This window comes from Ostrea edulis, chromosome 3, assembly GCF_947568905.1.
Source record: "Ostrea edulis chromosome 3, xbOstEdul1.1, whole genome shotgun sequence".
In the NCBI taxonomy this organism is placed as follows: domain Eukaryota; kingdom Metazoa; phylum Mollusca; class Bivalvia; order Ostreida; family Ostreidae; genus Ostrea; species Ostrea edulis.
The window spans coordinates 82,317,949-82,336,882 of NC_079166.1; the positions used below are offsets into that span (position 1 = coordinate 82,317,949).

The 18,934-nt window shown below is 34.2% G+C and overlaps 1 protein-coding gene across 5 annotated transcripts in view; it reads right to left on the reverse strand.

The window, feature by feature from the left end:
* Positions 1-18,934, reverse strand: part of LOC125677494 (uncharacterized) — a 191,333-nt gene that overhangs the window by 104,678 nt on the left and 67,721 nt on the right. For all 5 annotated transcript variants that reach the window (XM_056159176.1, XM_056159178.1, XM_056159177.1 and 2 more), the window contains 2 exons: positions 8,337-8,399; positions 5,978-6,016 (listed from right to left, as the gene is read on the reverse strand). In XM_056159176.1, the coding sequence (XP_056015151.1) occupies positions 5,978-6,016; positions 8,337-8,399 (102 nt within the window). The remainder of the gene's footprint in view (positions 1-5,977; positions 6,017-8,336; positions 8,400-18,934) is intronic.

The window sequence follows — 18,934 nt, forward strand, 5'->3', positions numbered from 1 at the left end:
TCCATACAGAAAACGTTTTAGTACGGTACTGTATGTATTGTAACTACGGGTACCATCAATGCGGATTTTAAACTCCTGATTCGCGACTGGTGCCTAATCATGAATAGGCTTATTGTTCACCAAGTTTACCCATCTTCTTTCGATCGGAAAAGCTCACTTGCGCCTTCGGCTCAGTTGAAATAAAATACTTTAAAATGACAAATGAATTTACAGTATTTATTGATAAGGGATGTGATTAAAAGTTCCATGTCTGTCGTCTGACAAAAATTAAAAAAAAAAAAAATTCATCAACACCTCTCCCCCTTAAAACTAAATCTGACGAATGTTGAAAAGGATAATAATCAGTGAATGAAAATCGATATCGGATGACATAAACGTACAGGGTCCACAATATTGATTAAAATTAATCATGAAGAATTGATGATATGCTAAAGATAGATCTTGTCCCTCATGAAAGGTGAAGATAATGAACAGTTATCAATCTCATATTTCCTACAAGTAATACAAAATAGAACTAAATACGTAGAGGACAAATATTTACAGATTTTGGTATATCATCATACCATCAATATAGGCCTATAAATTGCATTATTGAGCTACAATAAATAGTTACTTCGTATGATTAACGATTCTTTTCACTTAGTTCGTGCGTCTTCCGATTTGATCAAAATTTTTCTAAGTTTTCTCAGCTTTATAGAGTTCCAATTTTTGCGCGCTTTGGAACAAAGTGATTCTTTGGAACATCTTTTCTTAAAATATTTAGATCTTACACTTTCAAAAATCTTTCCAGTCCATAAATTTGGTGCACCAATGTTTCTTGTATATAAGTATTTATTCAGCCTGGATGTATGATAGTGTCTGAACACCCCCCCCCTCCCTTCCCCAAACCGGCTTGAACGGATGCTGAAGTCCTGACACGCGTAAAACGTAACCTAGCTTGCAATGTTTGAAAAAATCTCAAATTTGAGTGTAATGACCAGTCACACGATTCAAGGTTTGAAATATTCTATTCCCCGTGTTTGAATTTACTTGACCTAATCTGTAAGCTAACTACCATGTATGGAATGCAATCAAAACTAGATACTGTCATAAGACAGTAATAACCGCACGCAAATGTTTGCCTTTAAATATACTCTCCGTCTCATTGGTGAATCTGGAGGGGGGGGGGGGGGTCCGGGGGGGGGGGGGTTGTAGTTTTTCAACATACTGCTAATTTGTGTGCCATTTTCTTTTTATGTAGAAGTTAAATAAGAGATTAATTAACACTGGATGATACATATATTTATATTTTCATCGAATCGTGGGATATGATATAGTGCAGTTTCTAGATCATCTTTTTGAACCACACACACACACACACACAGAAGCTACACTATGATTTATCGCATAAAACGTAAGATGAGTTTATATAAAAAATAAACACGTTGGTTTCGTTCCCCATTTGGCCCAGAGGTGAAAATGAAAATTCTGAAACCTTATCGCACATCTACAGGACGTTGCTTTTGAGCTCCTAGAATTATTCAAGTTATTAATTCACCAAGCATGTTGGACATACAATGTCAATCATGCTACACAATGAGATATATAAATACAGTGACGGATTTTTGCGCCCTTCCCCCTAAAATTTTCAAATTTAAGATAAGTCATGCTATCTTGTTTAGAAAAATGTACTAAACGATAAAAGAAGCAATAATTTCTTCCACTTCCGGAGAAATAAATGACAAAATCTTTTGATTCCTTTGATTACTTAATTGGGAGAACTTAATATTTTCCAAAACCCTTTAAAATTTGCGTCATTTTAATTAATTTCACCTTATAAATATAATAGAAAATAATACAAATGACTAAATAGGAGACATATTTCAATAAAAATGTAAAATCCAGGAGCTTCCGGGGGCTTAGCTCCCTGGGTCACCACCAGGGCTTCGCCCTGGACCCACTGGGGGCCTCAAGGCAGCCCCAGACCCCCTGCCTCATAAAGTGCCCCCCCCTCCCCGTAACCACAATTCCTGGATCTACCCCTGTAAACATACTAACAGTTCATATACATACATGTAAATACGTGTATATATTGCAACGTCAAACTGTATACCGGTACATATGCAATTTAATATTTTATATAACAGTAGTATAATTATAATTATAGCACACGAGGGACAAGCCCGTGTTGGGCCCGAACTCTGTGATCTATATTGATGGTATCACAGAGTTCGAGCCCAAAACGGGCTTAACCCATGTGTTTTATAGCACTTTACTTTGTTGCGCAATTCAAAACAATCATGTAAAAATTCACATAACCTTCTAGCATGAACTACATTGACAGGGTTGCAAAGTGCTTTACAATGGTTTTCCTTTGATATATTATCTTTTGAATTGAATTGTAAGTGTTCAAAAGGTAATATTTCTTTCTTATATCTTTATACATGAAGTAGTCATATAAAACATGTAATTCATCATCAACAGTAGTTATACTGTACAAAAGTGACAAAAAACGACTTTCTTTTAGAATACATGGTTTCAATTCTTAGAGGATGGACAGATATTCTTAGCTTGGTTAATCTTGAGTGTGCTAATTTAATTTCACAATTAGTGTTTTTTTTCAAATTTCGAATAGTCTGGTAATTCATAGTCCTTTCTAATTTTACTATAAAATATCATTTTCCACGATTAGAGAATTCAGTGTTTTTTTTAGTTGCATGTTGACATTATCAATATAGTAATTCTTCAAGTAGTTGTAAAATGTGCTTTCATTAATGTTTGAATTATAAATGCTTACAGTTTTAACGACCATCTCGGAATGGGCGGATGGGCTAACAACAATAGGCTACATAACTGTATAGACCTATACCCGAACTTTCTTTGCTTTAATATCCATGCTATGAAGATCCCAACACCAATTTACAGTGAAATTGTAAATTTTAAATCGTAATTATCGTTCAAACATGTCAAATGTTGGTGAATCAATACCCTTCTAGACCGACTACTGGACCCATATGGCCATTAGCATTTTTGTGGTATTTCAGAGGGAGGGGTCACTAAGTGACATAATATTTTCTCAGAGAGAAGAGCTCATATTCATAATAAATCAAAAACTGCATTCAATGTGCAAACGATGGCTTATTATCCAGACACGTCGTTGCATCTTCATTTAAAAAACGGGTGGGGGTTGAAGAAGTTGACTGCAAAATACAATTTTTACTAGGGCCTATCACTGCACGTGCATGACATTGACTAGCCATTATTACTGATGACCGCTGAAATTTTACTTGAACAAATTGATCACAAATAAATTTGTAAAAGCAATGATCATGTCGAGTGAATGAAACCCCAATCTCAAATATTTTCTCATTAGCCTGGACGGGGAGTTTGGACCCCAATCTTCCCTTGTTATACAGACACTACGTCATTATTTCATGTGCACAATTTGCGTCATGTCTGGATATTTATTGTAAACAACTGAAATCGCCGAGAAATTACGAATATTTTTAATTATCACAGATAACGTAACAGGTTTTTCTGGAAAGGGTAGCATGCAGTCATCCTTGACGTTGACCGAGCTTTTCTTTGGAGACTGTTTCTCCCAGGATTGCATAGATTGTCAGTCATCTGTCTGTGTATCTAGTACTTGGTCTAGACAGCTGTTGAAAGGTGGGTGATTTTTCTCCCTTTGGGAAGACGTGCGTGGTATGTGGTGAATTGCGTCGCTTGTGGGGGCTCACACTTTGATGTATGGCCTTGACCCCACTTTCAAGGTTAACCTCTAAACCTTGGTGAGAATGTGACATTTCACCTTGACCTCCCATTTTCAAGATTAACCCCATAACCTTGGGGAGGAAGTGTGACCTTGACATTTGACACACTTTTCAAGGTCATTGAAGAATATCGTGTGACTACTCCTTGGAGTTAAAGTAACAAGCTTTATGACAGAAAAAGTCATTTTCAGCCCTTATTTGCCCGCTACCCCTCCCACCCGGCCAATACAGAAGTTCCGAAACCTTCTTGTACATCTACAAGACACCACCAATTACCTTCCAAAAGATCATTTAAGTACTACATAATATGTTAGAGGAATTCTGGGAACCAGGGGTTTTGTTTTAGAAAAAACGTTGTTTTTCGACTCTCATTTGGGTCCTAGGGGAAAAATGAAAATTCCGAAACCTTACTGCACATGTATAGGACACCACCATTAATCTTCCAAAATATGATTTTGCTATTGTATTAAATGTGAAGTACTGTCATTATGCAAAATTGCCAATTTTTAAGACTTCTCTGCCTTTTGTATTGTCTTGTATGTTTGACATTGACTAAAGTTACTTTGGAAGAACATTGTCATTTGTAACTATAGTCTATGAAATTCATTGAATGAAGTATGAATTTAATTTTAGTCCAATAACCTAAATTTAACCATTTTGACGATGCTTTTGAAGAAAAAGGCATTATCTAAACCCTTTAATATCTCATTTGATTTTTAAATGCCAAGCTTAAGAATACCATTTAATGATTTTAGTAGTCGATTTTGAAATAAGTGTAAAAAGGAATTATTTCCTAACCTGCTCGTGAAATATTTTACCCTTCCAATATGTACTTTTTCTTCATTTCTGAAAGTTTTGGCATATTGCCTATTTTTCTAAGTTTCTGCCTTTTGATGTATTGTATATCTGATTATGACTGATGTCATTTTTGGAAGGCTGTTGTCAGTTATAACTTTGAAATTCATTTCATGATGTAACTAAACCTTAATATATCATTGGATTTTCAAAATACAGGCCCAATAATATGCTTTGATGATGTTTAGTAGTCTATTTTGACATAAGTATAAAAAGAATAATTTCCTAGCCTGGTTTTGGAAGATTTGATCCTTCAAATATGTATTTTTTATTTCTGAAAAATGGCAATGTGCCAACTTTTAAGAGTCGTCTGGCCTTTGATGTGTTGCATGCTTGAATATGACTTGCACCAATTTGGGAAGGCCACTGTCTGTTGTTATTATGTAGTTCATTTCATGATGTTTAACTTTAATTTGAAAACATAAATGTGCACATAACCCCTTTGAAGATATTTCTTTTCAAAACGGCTTTATCTGCATCCTAATATCTCATATGATTTTTAAAAGTCAAACTCAACAATATGATTGAATGATGTTCAGTAGTCTATTGTGACAGTAGTATAAAGAAGAAATATTTTTAGCCTGTTCTTAGAAGAGTTGACCCCTCCAACATATACTTTTTTATTACTGATGCCATTTTTGGAAGAGGATTGTTTGTGGTAACATTGAATTTCATTTTTAAGAAAATAAATTTAATTTTTAGTGAAATAGATTACATAGGATTTTTTTTTACCTTTTTTCTGGATTTTTACATATGATATTGATGAAAATATGCAAAATACAATAGGCGCTGCGTATGGCGGCCATGTTGAAAATAGCATTGTTGGGGGAATCTTTCAGTTACTATTTTGGATGTCTACCTACCCACCAATGTCATCAAGATGTGTTAAACTACGATTTGGACAGTATTGCATGATTATTTGCTAGATAGCCTCTTAACAATTCAAAATGAATTGGCTCGTGCTATTCCATTCACCCCACTTCATTACCTTGTATAGTGTCGGGGTAGGTGTACTCAATTACATAAGATCACCACTTTGAGACATGGATCACCCTCCCTTACTATTAGAACACAATCGTACTCAAGTTCCATTTGATTTAGTAAACAATACGAATTCTTTTTCGCTGCCAACATTTCATTGGATTTTACTGTGTTGTTATTTTTAGCTGTGTCGCGTACTGTATCGTACATACCGTTACTGTGTTGGGCGACAGTTATATTTTGTTGAAGCCCCACAGTTAAAACGCCGCTTGATAACCCTGAATATGTATCAAAATTCATACGCACACTGTTCATATGCATGACGAAATGGCAATCATGGTGAAGACATTGAAAGTAAAGGCATTAGAAATGTATATATAAGGAAATACCTGATATACTTGTTTTCCACACATCGTATTCTCCTAGCACTGAAAATAAAACAGTTAAACAAATCCCATAATCGTACATGTCATATATATTCATTATATTCTCCAAGCACATGTATTGCATTATGTACATATAGTTAAAAAGTTGACTCGTGTTTCTGAATAGCTGTGAAAACGAATTAAACTATTGTATTTCTTTCATTTCGATTCGGATAAAGTTCTTTCAACATTACCCTCTCATCATAGTGAAGGGCGAGGATTCAATTTCACTAACTTTATGTTATATCATAGACAAATACCTGTGGATTTATCAAAACACCAAACACATTTCATTTATTGCAATTGAACTATATTTTAAAATGTGAATGACCAGGCAAAAAGAATTGATATCAAAATTGTGCACAATCACATTGATTGCCTTATAATTGTCCATGGCTTTTGTGGTCAAATACAAGGGTGCAGGTATACTTTTCTTGACGAATGCATCTAGTATGAAAGGTGAAGATAACGAACATTGATCAATCTCACAACTCTTATAAGGAATTAAAAAAAAGTTGGACAAACACGGATTACTGGACATATCAGGGGTGGGATCATGTGTCTGGGAGGCTTAATTTGCATGCAGAGATGTAGAGGGTTTCCCAGGAGAATGAGTTCCCCTTGTAATTTTCAGAAGGGGTCCAACCTGCACTAGGAACTAACGCTCGAAGTATAATGTATACTAGGAACTATCTCTTACAGAATATATTCTACACCAGGAAATAACAACAATATAATATATTCTACACTAGGAACTATCACTTATAGAGAATATTCTAAACTAGGAATTACACTTATAGAACATATTCTACACTAGGAACTATCACTTATATAACATATTCTACACTAGGAACTATCACTTATAAAATATATTCTACACTAGGAACTATCACTTATAGAATATATTATACACTAGGAACTATCTCTTATAGAATATATTATACACTAGGAACTAACACTTATAGAGTGTATTCTACAATAGGAACTATCACTTATATAACATATTATACACTAGGAACTATCACTTATAAAATATATTCTACACTAGGAACTATCACTTATAGAATATATTCTAAACTAGGAACTGACACTTATAGAGAATATTCTACACTAGGAATTATCTCGTATAGAGAATATTCTACAATAGGAGCTATCACTTTTATAACATACTCTACACTAGGAACCATTACTTAGAGAGTATAGTATACACTAGGGACTATCTCTTATAAAGTATATTCTAAACTAGGAACTAACAGTTATAGAATATACTATACACTAGGAACTATCACTTATATAATATATTATACACTAGGAACTATCACTTATAGAATATATTATACACTAGGAGCTATCACTTATAGAATATATTATACACTAGGAACTATCATTTATAGAATATATTATACACTAGGAATCATCACTTATATAACATATTCTACAATAGGAACTATCACTTATATAACATATTCTACACTAGGAACTATCACTTATATAATATATTATACACTAGGAACTATCACTTATAAGAGTATATTATATACTAGAAACTATCTCTTATAGAGGATTTTCTAAACTAGGAACTAACACTTATAGAATATATTCTACACTTGGAACTATCTCTTATATAATATATTATACACTAGGAACTATCACTTATAGAATACTTTATACACTAGGAACTATCACTTATATAACATATTCTACACTAAGAAATATCACTTATACAATATATTCTACAATAGGAACTATCACTTATATAACTTATTCTACAATAGGAACAATCACTTATAGAATGTATTATACACTAGGAAATATCACTTATATAACATATTTAACACTAGGAACTATCACTTATATAATATATTATAAACCAGGAACTAACACTTATAGAGAATATTCTACACTGGGAATCAACACTTATAGAGTATATTCTAGACTAGGAACTATCACTTATAGAATATATTATACACTAAGAAATATCACTTATAGAGTGTATTATACACTAGGAACTGACACTTATGGATAATATTCTATGCTAGGAACTGACACTTATAGAGAATATTCTACACTAGGAACTAACACTTATAGAGTATATTCTACACTAGGAACTAACACTTATAGAGTGTATATTCTACCAATGAAGGTCGGACCGTGAGTGCGCACTCTGTATCAAAATATGCCATCATTTCCCTAGGTACAGGCATGTTAGAACGCTCAGGCTGTTGTGGGTTGTTAATGACAATTGATTGTTTCGGTGCTTAATTTGATATACCATTGATAATCAAAGTGGTGTGTGTTACTTTATCCGGAACATAAATCTTACCTTTGACAACTTCTTTATTTGTAAATGTTCGTTGTAGTAGAGGTAAAGTGGTTTCCTCATCGCCTAGAAAATGAATGAAACCAATATTTATCACAAAATAATCTAAGTTTACTTGTAACACGTAACTTGATTGGTTGATCACAGAAAATGACCTTTGCCTTCGAATGAGGATATGCCCCCTTCACAACCGAACTACTTTCATACTACTTGATTTTGATTTGTTTCGCAGAACTATTAATCTGTAGACCGTCTATGACCAAAAATGAAAAATAAGACCCCCCCCCCCTCCTCCCAAAAGCAGACGAACCTGAAATAGTACAGTATGCCACTTCTGTTTAACAATTATCGGCAAGAATCGTTGGAATTATTATCATTTGTTTACAAAACAACAATGTATTTCTTTATCATCATATTATGTATTATATTCTTAGCATACTAGACCGTATTAAGTCATGTCAATAGAAATCGAGGGAGGATAGGGGAATTATCCCAGCTAGCACATATTTACCTCTGCACTTCCTGTGAACCAAGTTAAATAATGATGAATACACATCCAAATACATCTTAGATTAGGGTGTGGAATTGAACGTTATGTGAAGAATATTAACTGATGACATATCTATAACAATTGATTCTGTTTTTGCATTGACCAACTGGTCCTACTTTATATCGTTATTTCTGCTGGAATAATTATAATCTCAAAATTCATTTTACATGAAGAAAACTATACATATTTATCGATTTTGCATGATAACAAATCGTCCCCATCCGTTAATTATGAAGGGTGGTGGTTTAGAATGACATTTATACCTGCATGTTTCAATGAGGTACATGTACCAACCATGTGATGTTGAATTTTAGTGTACAATGCACAGTTAGTGTAAACGACATTCAGTTGTCGATACTTATTCAACATGTAAAATTTCAAATATGATAAATTTCATCAAAAATCATAAGAACGGATCTGACGAAAAATATTACAGAACATTCTTTCATTTTGAGGACGGGGTACATGATTACTAGTTTGTTGTGATATTTTTGTGTTTGCAGAGAAGTCTGAGAAAAGGCAGCAACTGAAAAATTTCCCCCTATCTATTTACGATATTTGTACTATGCTGGCATGCAGCATCTTGTTTCAAGAGGGTCGGGGTAGCCATCGGATCTTAAAATTCTTGATTACTACACTATAACTAAATATTTGTTTGACTTTTCAAATCGAAGAGGGGGTGGGTGGGTGGATAGGTGGGTAGCTCGTTATTGAATACGTGGGTCAATATTCATAAATTCAGCCTTACAATGTATATTCGTCACATATCCTTTCATAAACAAATAGTAGGAAAGGTAGTCACCCAATAAAAACATAGTTGCATACTGGCACACAGCATCGTTTTTCCAAAGAAAATAAGTAAGGAGGAGGGGGGGGGTTCCACCAGATTTTAAATTTCTTGACGACTAATTGGAAAATCGACTTCATAAATCATATAGGTGGTATTGGTTCGGGGGGAGGAGAGCTCGTCATTGGAAGGGGATGGGGGAGTAGTCATCCAATATATATATATATTATAAGAAATAGAATAAACAGTACACAAAGTTAAAAATCTAACACAAGCGCTTTTATTTTATAATCCTCAGGCGTTATATTTTAGAATAGTTTTGAAATGGTCTGACGTCATAAAGGCGTCCTAACATTTCACGTACATAACGACGTCATAAACGAATGAAGGGAAAAGGTTTTTACGTTAAGCATATTATGACGTCATAAATAATAACGATAAACATATTTCACAGTAAGCTATTGAGAGCCGGTTTTAAAGTCTTAATAAAGTGTCTTTCTATTTCTCGTCGGGAAATAGTGTTTTCTGTAAACAGTTTATAAAACGGAAATACACTGAATTGTCCGTGGCCACACACATCTATATGTTCACTAACTTTAATTTTTCTGTATTCGGGTGCTGAAATGTGTTGTTTATGAACTCGTATATACGAGTTCGCAGAGTAGTTCCAGTTTCACCGATATAATGCTTTCCACAGTCAGCACATGTTATAACATAAATTAAATTTTTGGTGGAGCACGTCATATCTGAATTTACCGTAAATTCCTAGATGTTAAATTTGAACGAATTTCCTTCCCTTAAGACCCAAGGATTTGAAATTCCGCCCAATTGTAGGGGGGCCATCCGCCCAAACACAAAGACTTAGTAACTTGCTGGACATTTTATTAAAACCTCTGTGTAATGAAGTAAACGGTTTTGTCCGTGATGATTTAGATTTCTTATGACTCTTATCTGATAAGGTAAACGAGAACGCAATATTAGTAACGTTTGATGCTGTTAATTTATATACTAATATTACTTGTCCACTAGGACTTCAAGCACTATAATATTGGGTAGATAAACACCCAGAACAAATAGATGAACGTTTTTCTAAAGACTTTATTTTAGAGGCAACAGCACTTGTACTACAAAACAATGTTTTTACATTCAGCAACAAACACTATCTTCAAGATAAAGGTACCGCAATGAGAACCAAAATGGCTCGAACATATGCCACACTTACACCCCGCTATTTAGAGGAATTATTATACCAAAAAGTTAAAAAATCATTTGATGAACAATTCGGTCTATATATAAGACAAAACTGGAAAAGATACTTGGATGATTGCTTCATTATTTGGAACAAAGACATTACGGATTTGAATAAATTTAAGAACATTCTAAACGAATTGGATATCAATTTAAAATTCACAATGGATTACAGTACATCTTGTATACCATTCCTGGATGTTTCTGTTATCAAAAAGGAGGATAAAATAATTACAGATATTTTTTACAAACACACGGACACTCACCAGTATTTACACTTTTCGTCCTCGCATCCAAGACACACAAAACGTGCCATACCTTACAACCTCGCCAGAAGAATATATACCATCGTTAGCGAAGAACCTACCAGAGAACAACGTTTAGGGGAATTAAATAGTTATTTACAAAAACAGAATTATCCAATCAAACTTATAAACGACGGAATCAAGAAAGCCAGAGAACTCAATAGAGAAAATCTTATCAATAAATCCAAATTCAACCCCACAACAAATTCACACATTTCACCGTTTGTTACAACATACAACCCAAGGAACTCTAATGTTACACCTATCGTTCGGCAACTCAACGACCTACTAAAAAGAGATGAAAAAATGGGGAAAATTATGAAGAAATATACTTTTATCAACAGCAAGAGACAACCGAAAAATCTTAGGAGACTGTTATGTAAATCTAATTTTCAGGAAAAGTCCAACAAAACAATTTTCACCGTTACCAAATGTGACGATCGGCGATGCGGAACGTGCCCATACTTAAGGGAAGGAAATTCGTTCAAATTTAACAACAAGGAATTTACGGTAAATTCAGGCTCCACCAAAAATTTAATTTATGTTATAACATGTGCTGGCTGTGGAAAACATTATATCAGTGAAACTGGAACTACTCTGCGAACTCGTATATACGAGTTCATAAACAACACATTTCAGCACCCGAATACAGAAAAATTAAAGTTAGTGAACATATAGATGTGTGTGGCCACGGACAATTCAGTGTATTTCCGTTTTATAAACTGTTTACAGAAAACACTATTTCCCGACGAGAAATAGAAAGACACTTTATTAAGACTTTAAAACCGGCTCTCAATAGCTTACTGTGAAATATGTTTATCGTTATTATCTATGACGTCATAATATGCTTAACGTAAAAACCTTTTCCCTTCATTCGTTTATGACGTCGTTATGTACGTGAAATGTTAGGACGCCTTTATGACGTCAGACCATTTCAAAACTATTCTAAAATGTAACGCCTGAGGATTATGCAAGGTGAAGATAACGAACAGTGATCAATCTCATAACTCCTACAAGCAATACAAAATAGATGGTTGGGCAAACACGGACCCCTAGATACACCAGAGGTGGGATCAGGCTCCGGGGCCATAAAACTTAGCTAGCTCACTTTTGAGATTATAAAAAAAAATCTCACTTTCTAAACTCAACTTAGACCGTCTCACTTTTGGTGTGCCATAAAGCTAGTTTTAGCTCATTTAGCATTTTCTAACTTGAGACAGATACTGAGACCAAAACCATGGAAACTGAGCAGGAAATGAGTTGAATTATGGGATGTTTTGTTTACATTTTATTTTTTGCAATGCCAAGCCCACTAAATATTGCATAATGCATGGAATATTAAAAAAATCCAGTAGGCCTACAAACAAAATACTTTGTTGTTTTTTCTTTTTTATTGTTACGTCAGATTTTACGTTTTTTACCTAATTACGTGGTTTCATCTTTAATCTGATTTAAACGCTATGGCTGAAAACGATATCACCTATCGTAGTAAACGCAACAAAAGTTACACATTACTTTGTTTGTCATAAAATTGATGACATAATATTGTTTTATCTTCAAAGTTTTCCAAAACAGGAAAACAATCAATTCATGAAAAAAAATATTGTAAGGAAATAAATACCACAATAAGAAATTATTTTATAGAAAATATATGTCCCAAAACCAAAGTCAGATTGATATTATTGATTTTCATATGTGTTATGATACGATTACCCCCCCCCCCCCCCCCTATCGCGCTGTGTTCTAATGGGGAAAACATATAGCGATATTGAAGATACATTGTAGAAATTCAAGAGTTAATAAGATTGGATGCATTGATTTCATAGAACACTTGTTTCTCATTGAAAAACACAAAGATCCGCCTAACATAAAATATCGGAATTATTATCTACAGTAATGCTGACGTCATACTAACCTTGTAGTGCGTCATGTTCATTGTGACGCACTTAAGCACCTCATTCTCACTGTTTATTTATTTATTTCTATCAGATGATCAAGCTATCAATGTAATTTATATTATAATGCAATCATATTTCGAAATACTGTGCACTGTACATACTTTACGATGTGGATTATTCTGACGCGAAAAAATATACTGGGGTGTGGGGGTGGGGGTGGGGGTGTGTGTTAAGAGTTTTAATGTGCATTGTTTATTTCATTGGTAACAAGATACTAATTTTTCCGTCGTGACAAGCCCTTGCATTGGGTCATTTCAAGAAATACTTTTGGGAGGAGGGAACAATTCTGCTCCTTCTGTCTCTGGCTCATTGGACACCAAGTCAACAATTCATAAAATAAAACGTTGTCCTCTTCCTAGTCCTCTAGAGGATTGCACTTGTCCTGAAATATCTGGAACCGAGTGCTTTCCTTTTGCTATGGATGGTGTTGTACCAATTCAATTGGAGAATTGCGGAAGCCATATTGGAATTGAGAGAAAAATTACGGAGTTAGACACCTTTTTAGCGATCTAACTTTCTGAGCTCAAAAGTGAGACTAAACTAGAAATCAGAAACTGAGACTGAGATGAGAAATTGTTATGACACACCAAATATGAGGCTGAGACCGAAATCTGAGACGATCTCAGATTTTGGTCTCAAAAGTGAGCTAGCTAAGTTTTATGGCCCCGGAGCCAGGTGCCTAGGAGGAGTAAGCATCCCCTGTTGACCGGTCACACCCGCCGTGAGCCCTATATCCTGATAACAATTGATTCTGTTTTTGCATTGGCCAATTGGTCCTACTTTATATCGTTATTTCTGCTGGAGTAATTATAATCTTAAAATTCATTTTACATGAAAAAAACTATACATATTTATTGATTTTGCATGATAACAAATCATCCCCATCTGTTAATTATGAAGGGTGGTGGTTTAGAATGACATTTATACCTGCATGTTTCAATGAAGTACCAACCATGTGATGCTGAATTTTAGTGTACAATGCACAGTTAGCGTAAACGATATTCAGCTGTTGATACTTATTCAACATGTAAAATTTCAAACATGATAATTCATAAGAACAGATCTGACAAAAAAATGGTACAGAACATTCTTTCATTTTGAGGACGGAGTACATGATTACTGGGTTGTTGAGATATTTTTGTGTTTGCAGAGAAGTCTGAGAAAAGGCAGCAACTGAAAAGTCCGGGTATGGAAATTCCCCCTATCGATTTACGATATTTTTACTATGCTGGCCTGCAGCATCGTGTTTCAAGAGGGTGGGGATAGCCACCGGAGCTTAAAATCTTAAAATTGACTACTACACTATCGCGAAAGATTTTTTCGACTTTTCAAATCGAAGAGAGATAGAGGAGGTAGCTCGTCATTGAATACGTGAGTCAATATTCATAAACTCAGCCTTACAATGTATATTCGTCACATGTCCTTTCATAAACAAATAGTAGGAAAGGTAGTCACCCAATGAAAATATAGTTGCATAGTGCCACACAGCATTGTTTTTCCAAAGAAAACAGTGAGAAGGAGGAGGAGGGGGGTCCACCAGAATTTAAATTTCTTGACCACTAATTGGAAAATCGACATCATAAATCGTGTAGGTGGAATAGATGCGGGTGGAGCAGAGCTCGTCATTGGAAGGGATGGAGGGAGTAGTCATCCAATATATATATATATATATATATATATATATATATATATATATGTGTGTGTGTGTGTGTGTGTGTGTGTGTGTGTGTGTGTGTGTGTGTGTGTGATAGTATAAATATGAATTTTTATATGTATTTATTCGTTTATACGCATCTGGATTGAGCTGGCTGAGTAAAGTTTTATTCTGTTATTTCATTGGTTCTTTGATTTCATTGGTCATTTCATATTTCTTTATCCAATAATAGTCTTTCAGTATATGTATAAATATACCGCGCTTACCTATGTAGTTAGAGCAGTAATACGTTTTGAAGAGTTACAATCAGCTGGTATCTTCCGCATCTTATGGTATTTTATTTCTATATTTAGGTATATGTTTCATTTCCATATAAAGAGCTGATATACTTAATTATTTTGATTGCAATTTATTTACTTTATTGTAATTTTGCTTTCAAAGTCGTAATGGTTATATGAGTCTGTAAGATCTTAATCTAAATTATTTACAGAACACATGTACATATTTTTATAAAGTATAGTATGCTTCTAAAATGTTTACTGTAGGTACAATTTACAATTGTCATATTTCAATTATGTTTTTCTTTCTTGATTTGTAATATTATTAATCTGCCTTTATTTTCTACTGAATAAATTGATAAAACCAACATCTGCCTTCCTGCTCGGTTATATATATATATATATATATATATATATGAAATCATGTTTAGATAGACCAATGGTATATAATTATCTGCATTAGGGAGACCGCAGGATTAGGGGAAAAAAATCTGGTCTCCCTAATATTTTAGCATCGTGCAGGTGCCAACTCACTGTACTTTCAAGGATAAATCTTATGTAGTAGTATCTTTAGATTGTACTTTCATAGAATGCGTTATCAGGAGTAGGCGCTTTCAGGTTTTAAGGACAGAAAATAAATTTTAATTATAGACTTTGTATATTGAAAAATAAAGTAAACCTGCCTTAGGGAGACCATCAAAAATCGTTGTGAAAAATCAAAAATCGACTATATATTTTATTTTCGGTTTTTGAACATTGTTTCTATGACTAATAGGCACATATCTGGACACTTGCTTTATTTAAAATTTTATTATTTAAAAACTTTAAATTTTGTTGTTCGATGAGATTTTCATTTTCACGATTCCGAAATTAACGCTCGGGCTCGGAGTTTTGTGTTCCGTATCCAGTCACATTGAGCGGAAAATGGCGAATTTATCTTACGGGAAACGCATGGTAAGTTTACAAGGATAAACAAATCAACTATTTTTTTTTTTTATAGTGCAGATTAAAACACAGCTATATTTCTGTCGGCTTTAATAAGTATCAATGCGTTCAATGATCAGCTTTTCAAAAAAGCTTGCTGTCTTTTAGCCAAATTTTAAATATGCAACCCAAAGCAACTCTTCAAGAGCAGTAATAATTATAGAATGTTTTCATTATGCATAACTCCACGGTTTTTTGGGTTTTTTTTTTTGTTTTTTGTTTTTTTGTACGTTTCACCAAATCCAGAAATCTCAAGTTTATAGCTAGCACAGCAAGCGTTTATGGTAACGCGAGAAAATTCGGGATGAGGTCAGTACTATGACACAAAAGTTGAACATAGTCTTATATAGGAAAAGATCTCAGATGTATCTGACTGTAGATAAACACTATTGTTTACTTTTTTATTATAATATTTTCCAAATCATTAGTTGATTAAATGAAAATTGATATTGCTTAAATTTGTTATTCATTATTGAGGTTCTAACTCTGCACCCAAAATAATCATACATATGTATAATACTTGAGTTACATGTATACTTAGTTATACTTATTGCATATTTAGTGTATTATTTTACATACATACATGTTAATCCTACACAATATGTATAGGAATGTTCGCCGAAGCGTACTGCGACGTCACGATTCAGGCATGTGTGTAAACTGGTTGGCAGAACCAAAAATTGATAATGGCACTTAGTATGAAGAAGTCTACCGATAACGATATTTTATCAACATATGCGAACTCTTTGTCAGAAGAAGCGAAAAGGAGATATACGGTAAAGTTGCTGTACAACCGTGGTACCTGTTCTCCGCATGATCCTTACCATTTAACGTGAATTGGAGCCAAAGCCCAGGTACCTGGCCAGATCTGACGTTCGGTGATATTTACCTGTACCTGATCGACACACCATCTTTGTTTACAAAGGAGTCTATGAAGGCCTACAAATCATTAGATGCTTACAAGTATGGGACAATATAAATGCATAATTACGATAGTTGTTCTTGTAAATAATTCCTAATGGAATTCATGACTAACGTACTAGTACAGAAGATGTCCGCTGGTTCCCATGATTTACCACTGATGTGTTGACGCTTAATTGCAGATATCCAGAGCTCTCATCTTGATTCTTGCTTCTTGGGTATGCGGTAAAAGCTTTTCGGACTACTCTTATCAAATTTATTAGCACAGCCTATTACACAACATGACACAACCATCGTTTTGCTCGTGTTTACTCAGCATTCGGCCATTAAACTTTCAAATGTTTTGCCAACCAGTAAGTCATGTGACTGATTTCTGACGTCACGGCGAAAATTCCTATTTATAGAATATTATAATTATGTATGTCAGTTGTATATCGTATGTAGTTATGGTTATATCCTTAAGCAACTGTTATCAGATTAAGGGCATACACAACAGTTTTTTCCTACAATGAGATTTTCTTTAAAATTACACCACGTATCATTGAAGATATGAATATTAGATATATGCAAAGAAAATTACCTCATAATACGCGATTTACAGAGCTATGGGGCCGCCATAAGGGGGCATTTTTGAAAATACATGAAAAACAGTTTAATCATGTTAATGTTAAATAAAAACTTAAATTTCTTGCAAAGTAAAAGTCAGAACTGCCTTGTTTGAGGTTCATTGTTGAGAGCATTCATTAAATTTATTTTCTTGTAAAAAAAATCATTGTGAACTGAATTTCCAATTTTTATGGGGTAAAATTGAAGTTTTTATCATTATTTATACCCTTTTATACAATACATAATCATGATAATGGCAAATTAAAATTTTTCCTCATGATGACAATTTGTTCATAATTTCATATGCTGTAAATGATAATACACGTATATTTATGCTCTTTTCAAAACATGGGGTCAATGCACCTGTTTTTTTTTTTTTGTTTTTTTTTTAGATATTTGGCATTATTTAACACTTTTTTCATCTTATTTTTGCCCATGCCAATGAATGGCGCGTTATTTGACGGACGGCAGCATTGCCATTTACATGCAATTATGATGTACGTTTCCTGCTTTTATTAAATCACTGTGACATTAAAAATGAACTATGATGTTTACCTATTGTTACGCACTGGCGTTTGTTTACATGCCTGTTATGGCTTTGATTGTCCATATATTGTGACGCCATGGCCTTAGTGATAACAAAACAGAGTTATTTCCCCCTGTAACTATTGTGTATGCCTTTAAGTGGACTCATCTGTACTTTTTCAGTTAAAAGCTGGACTTGAAAGTCAAGGCATTTTGCAAAAGGTGGGTACAATCTTGCATTAAAAGATGATTCCAATGTTCAATCACTTTCATTCTTTGACACCAGAGATATTGTAACGTTTTCTGTCAACTCTGTGGGGGTGGGGATATGGTACATGTAATGTAAACAAAGAAAGGAGGCTAACACAAATGCAGAGCCCCCCTCCCCCCCCCCCCCCCCCCCCCACACACACACACCACACACACACACAATTCGCAACATGTTTTTCACAGTATGGATAATTAAATATGTATTACTATATATAGATCTCTTTAGCAAGGCCCTTCTTTGAAACTGTATACATGTACATCTTTTTTCAATATTCAACATTTATCTCGGGGGGGGGGGGGGGGGGGTATTGTGATTGGTCAGCAGGTTGGGCAAGTGATTTTTGACATAGCTACTTGCCCTTCGGCAAGTGCATTAAAATTGTATTTGTCAGTCCTTGTGACACTTTTTGTCAACTTTCCTATGCACTCTGACTCTGCACCCATATGAATGAAATGATACAATTCATGTCATGACCTACCCTCTAGGTCATATCTTTAAGGTCACTAGATCATTT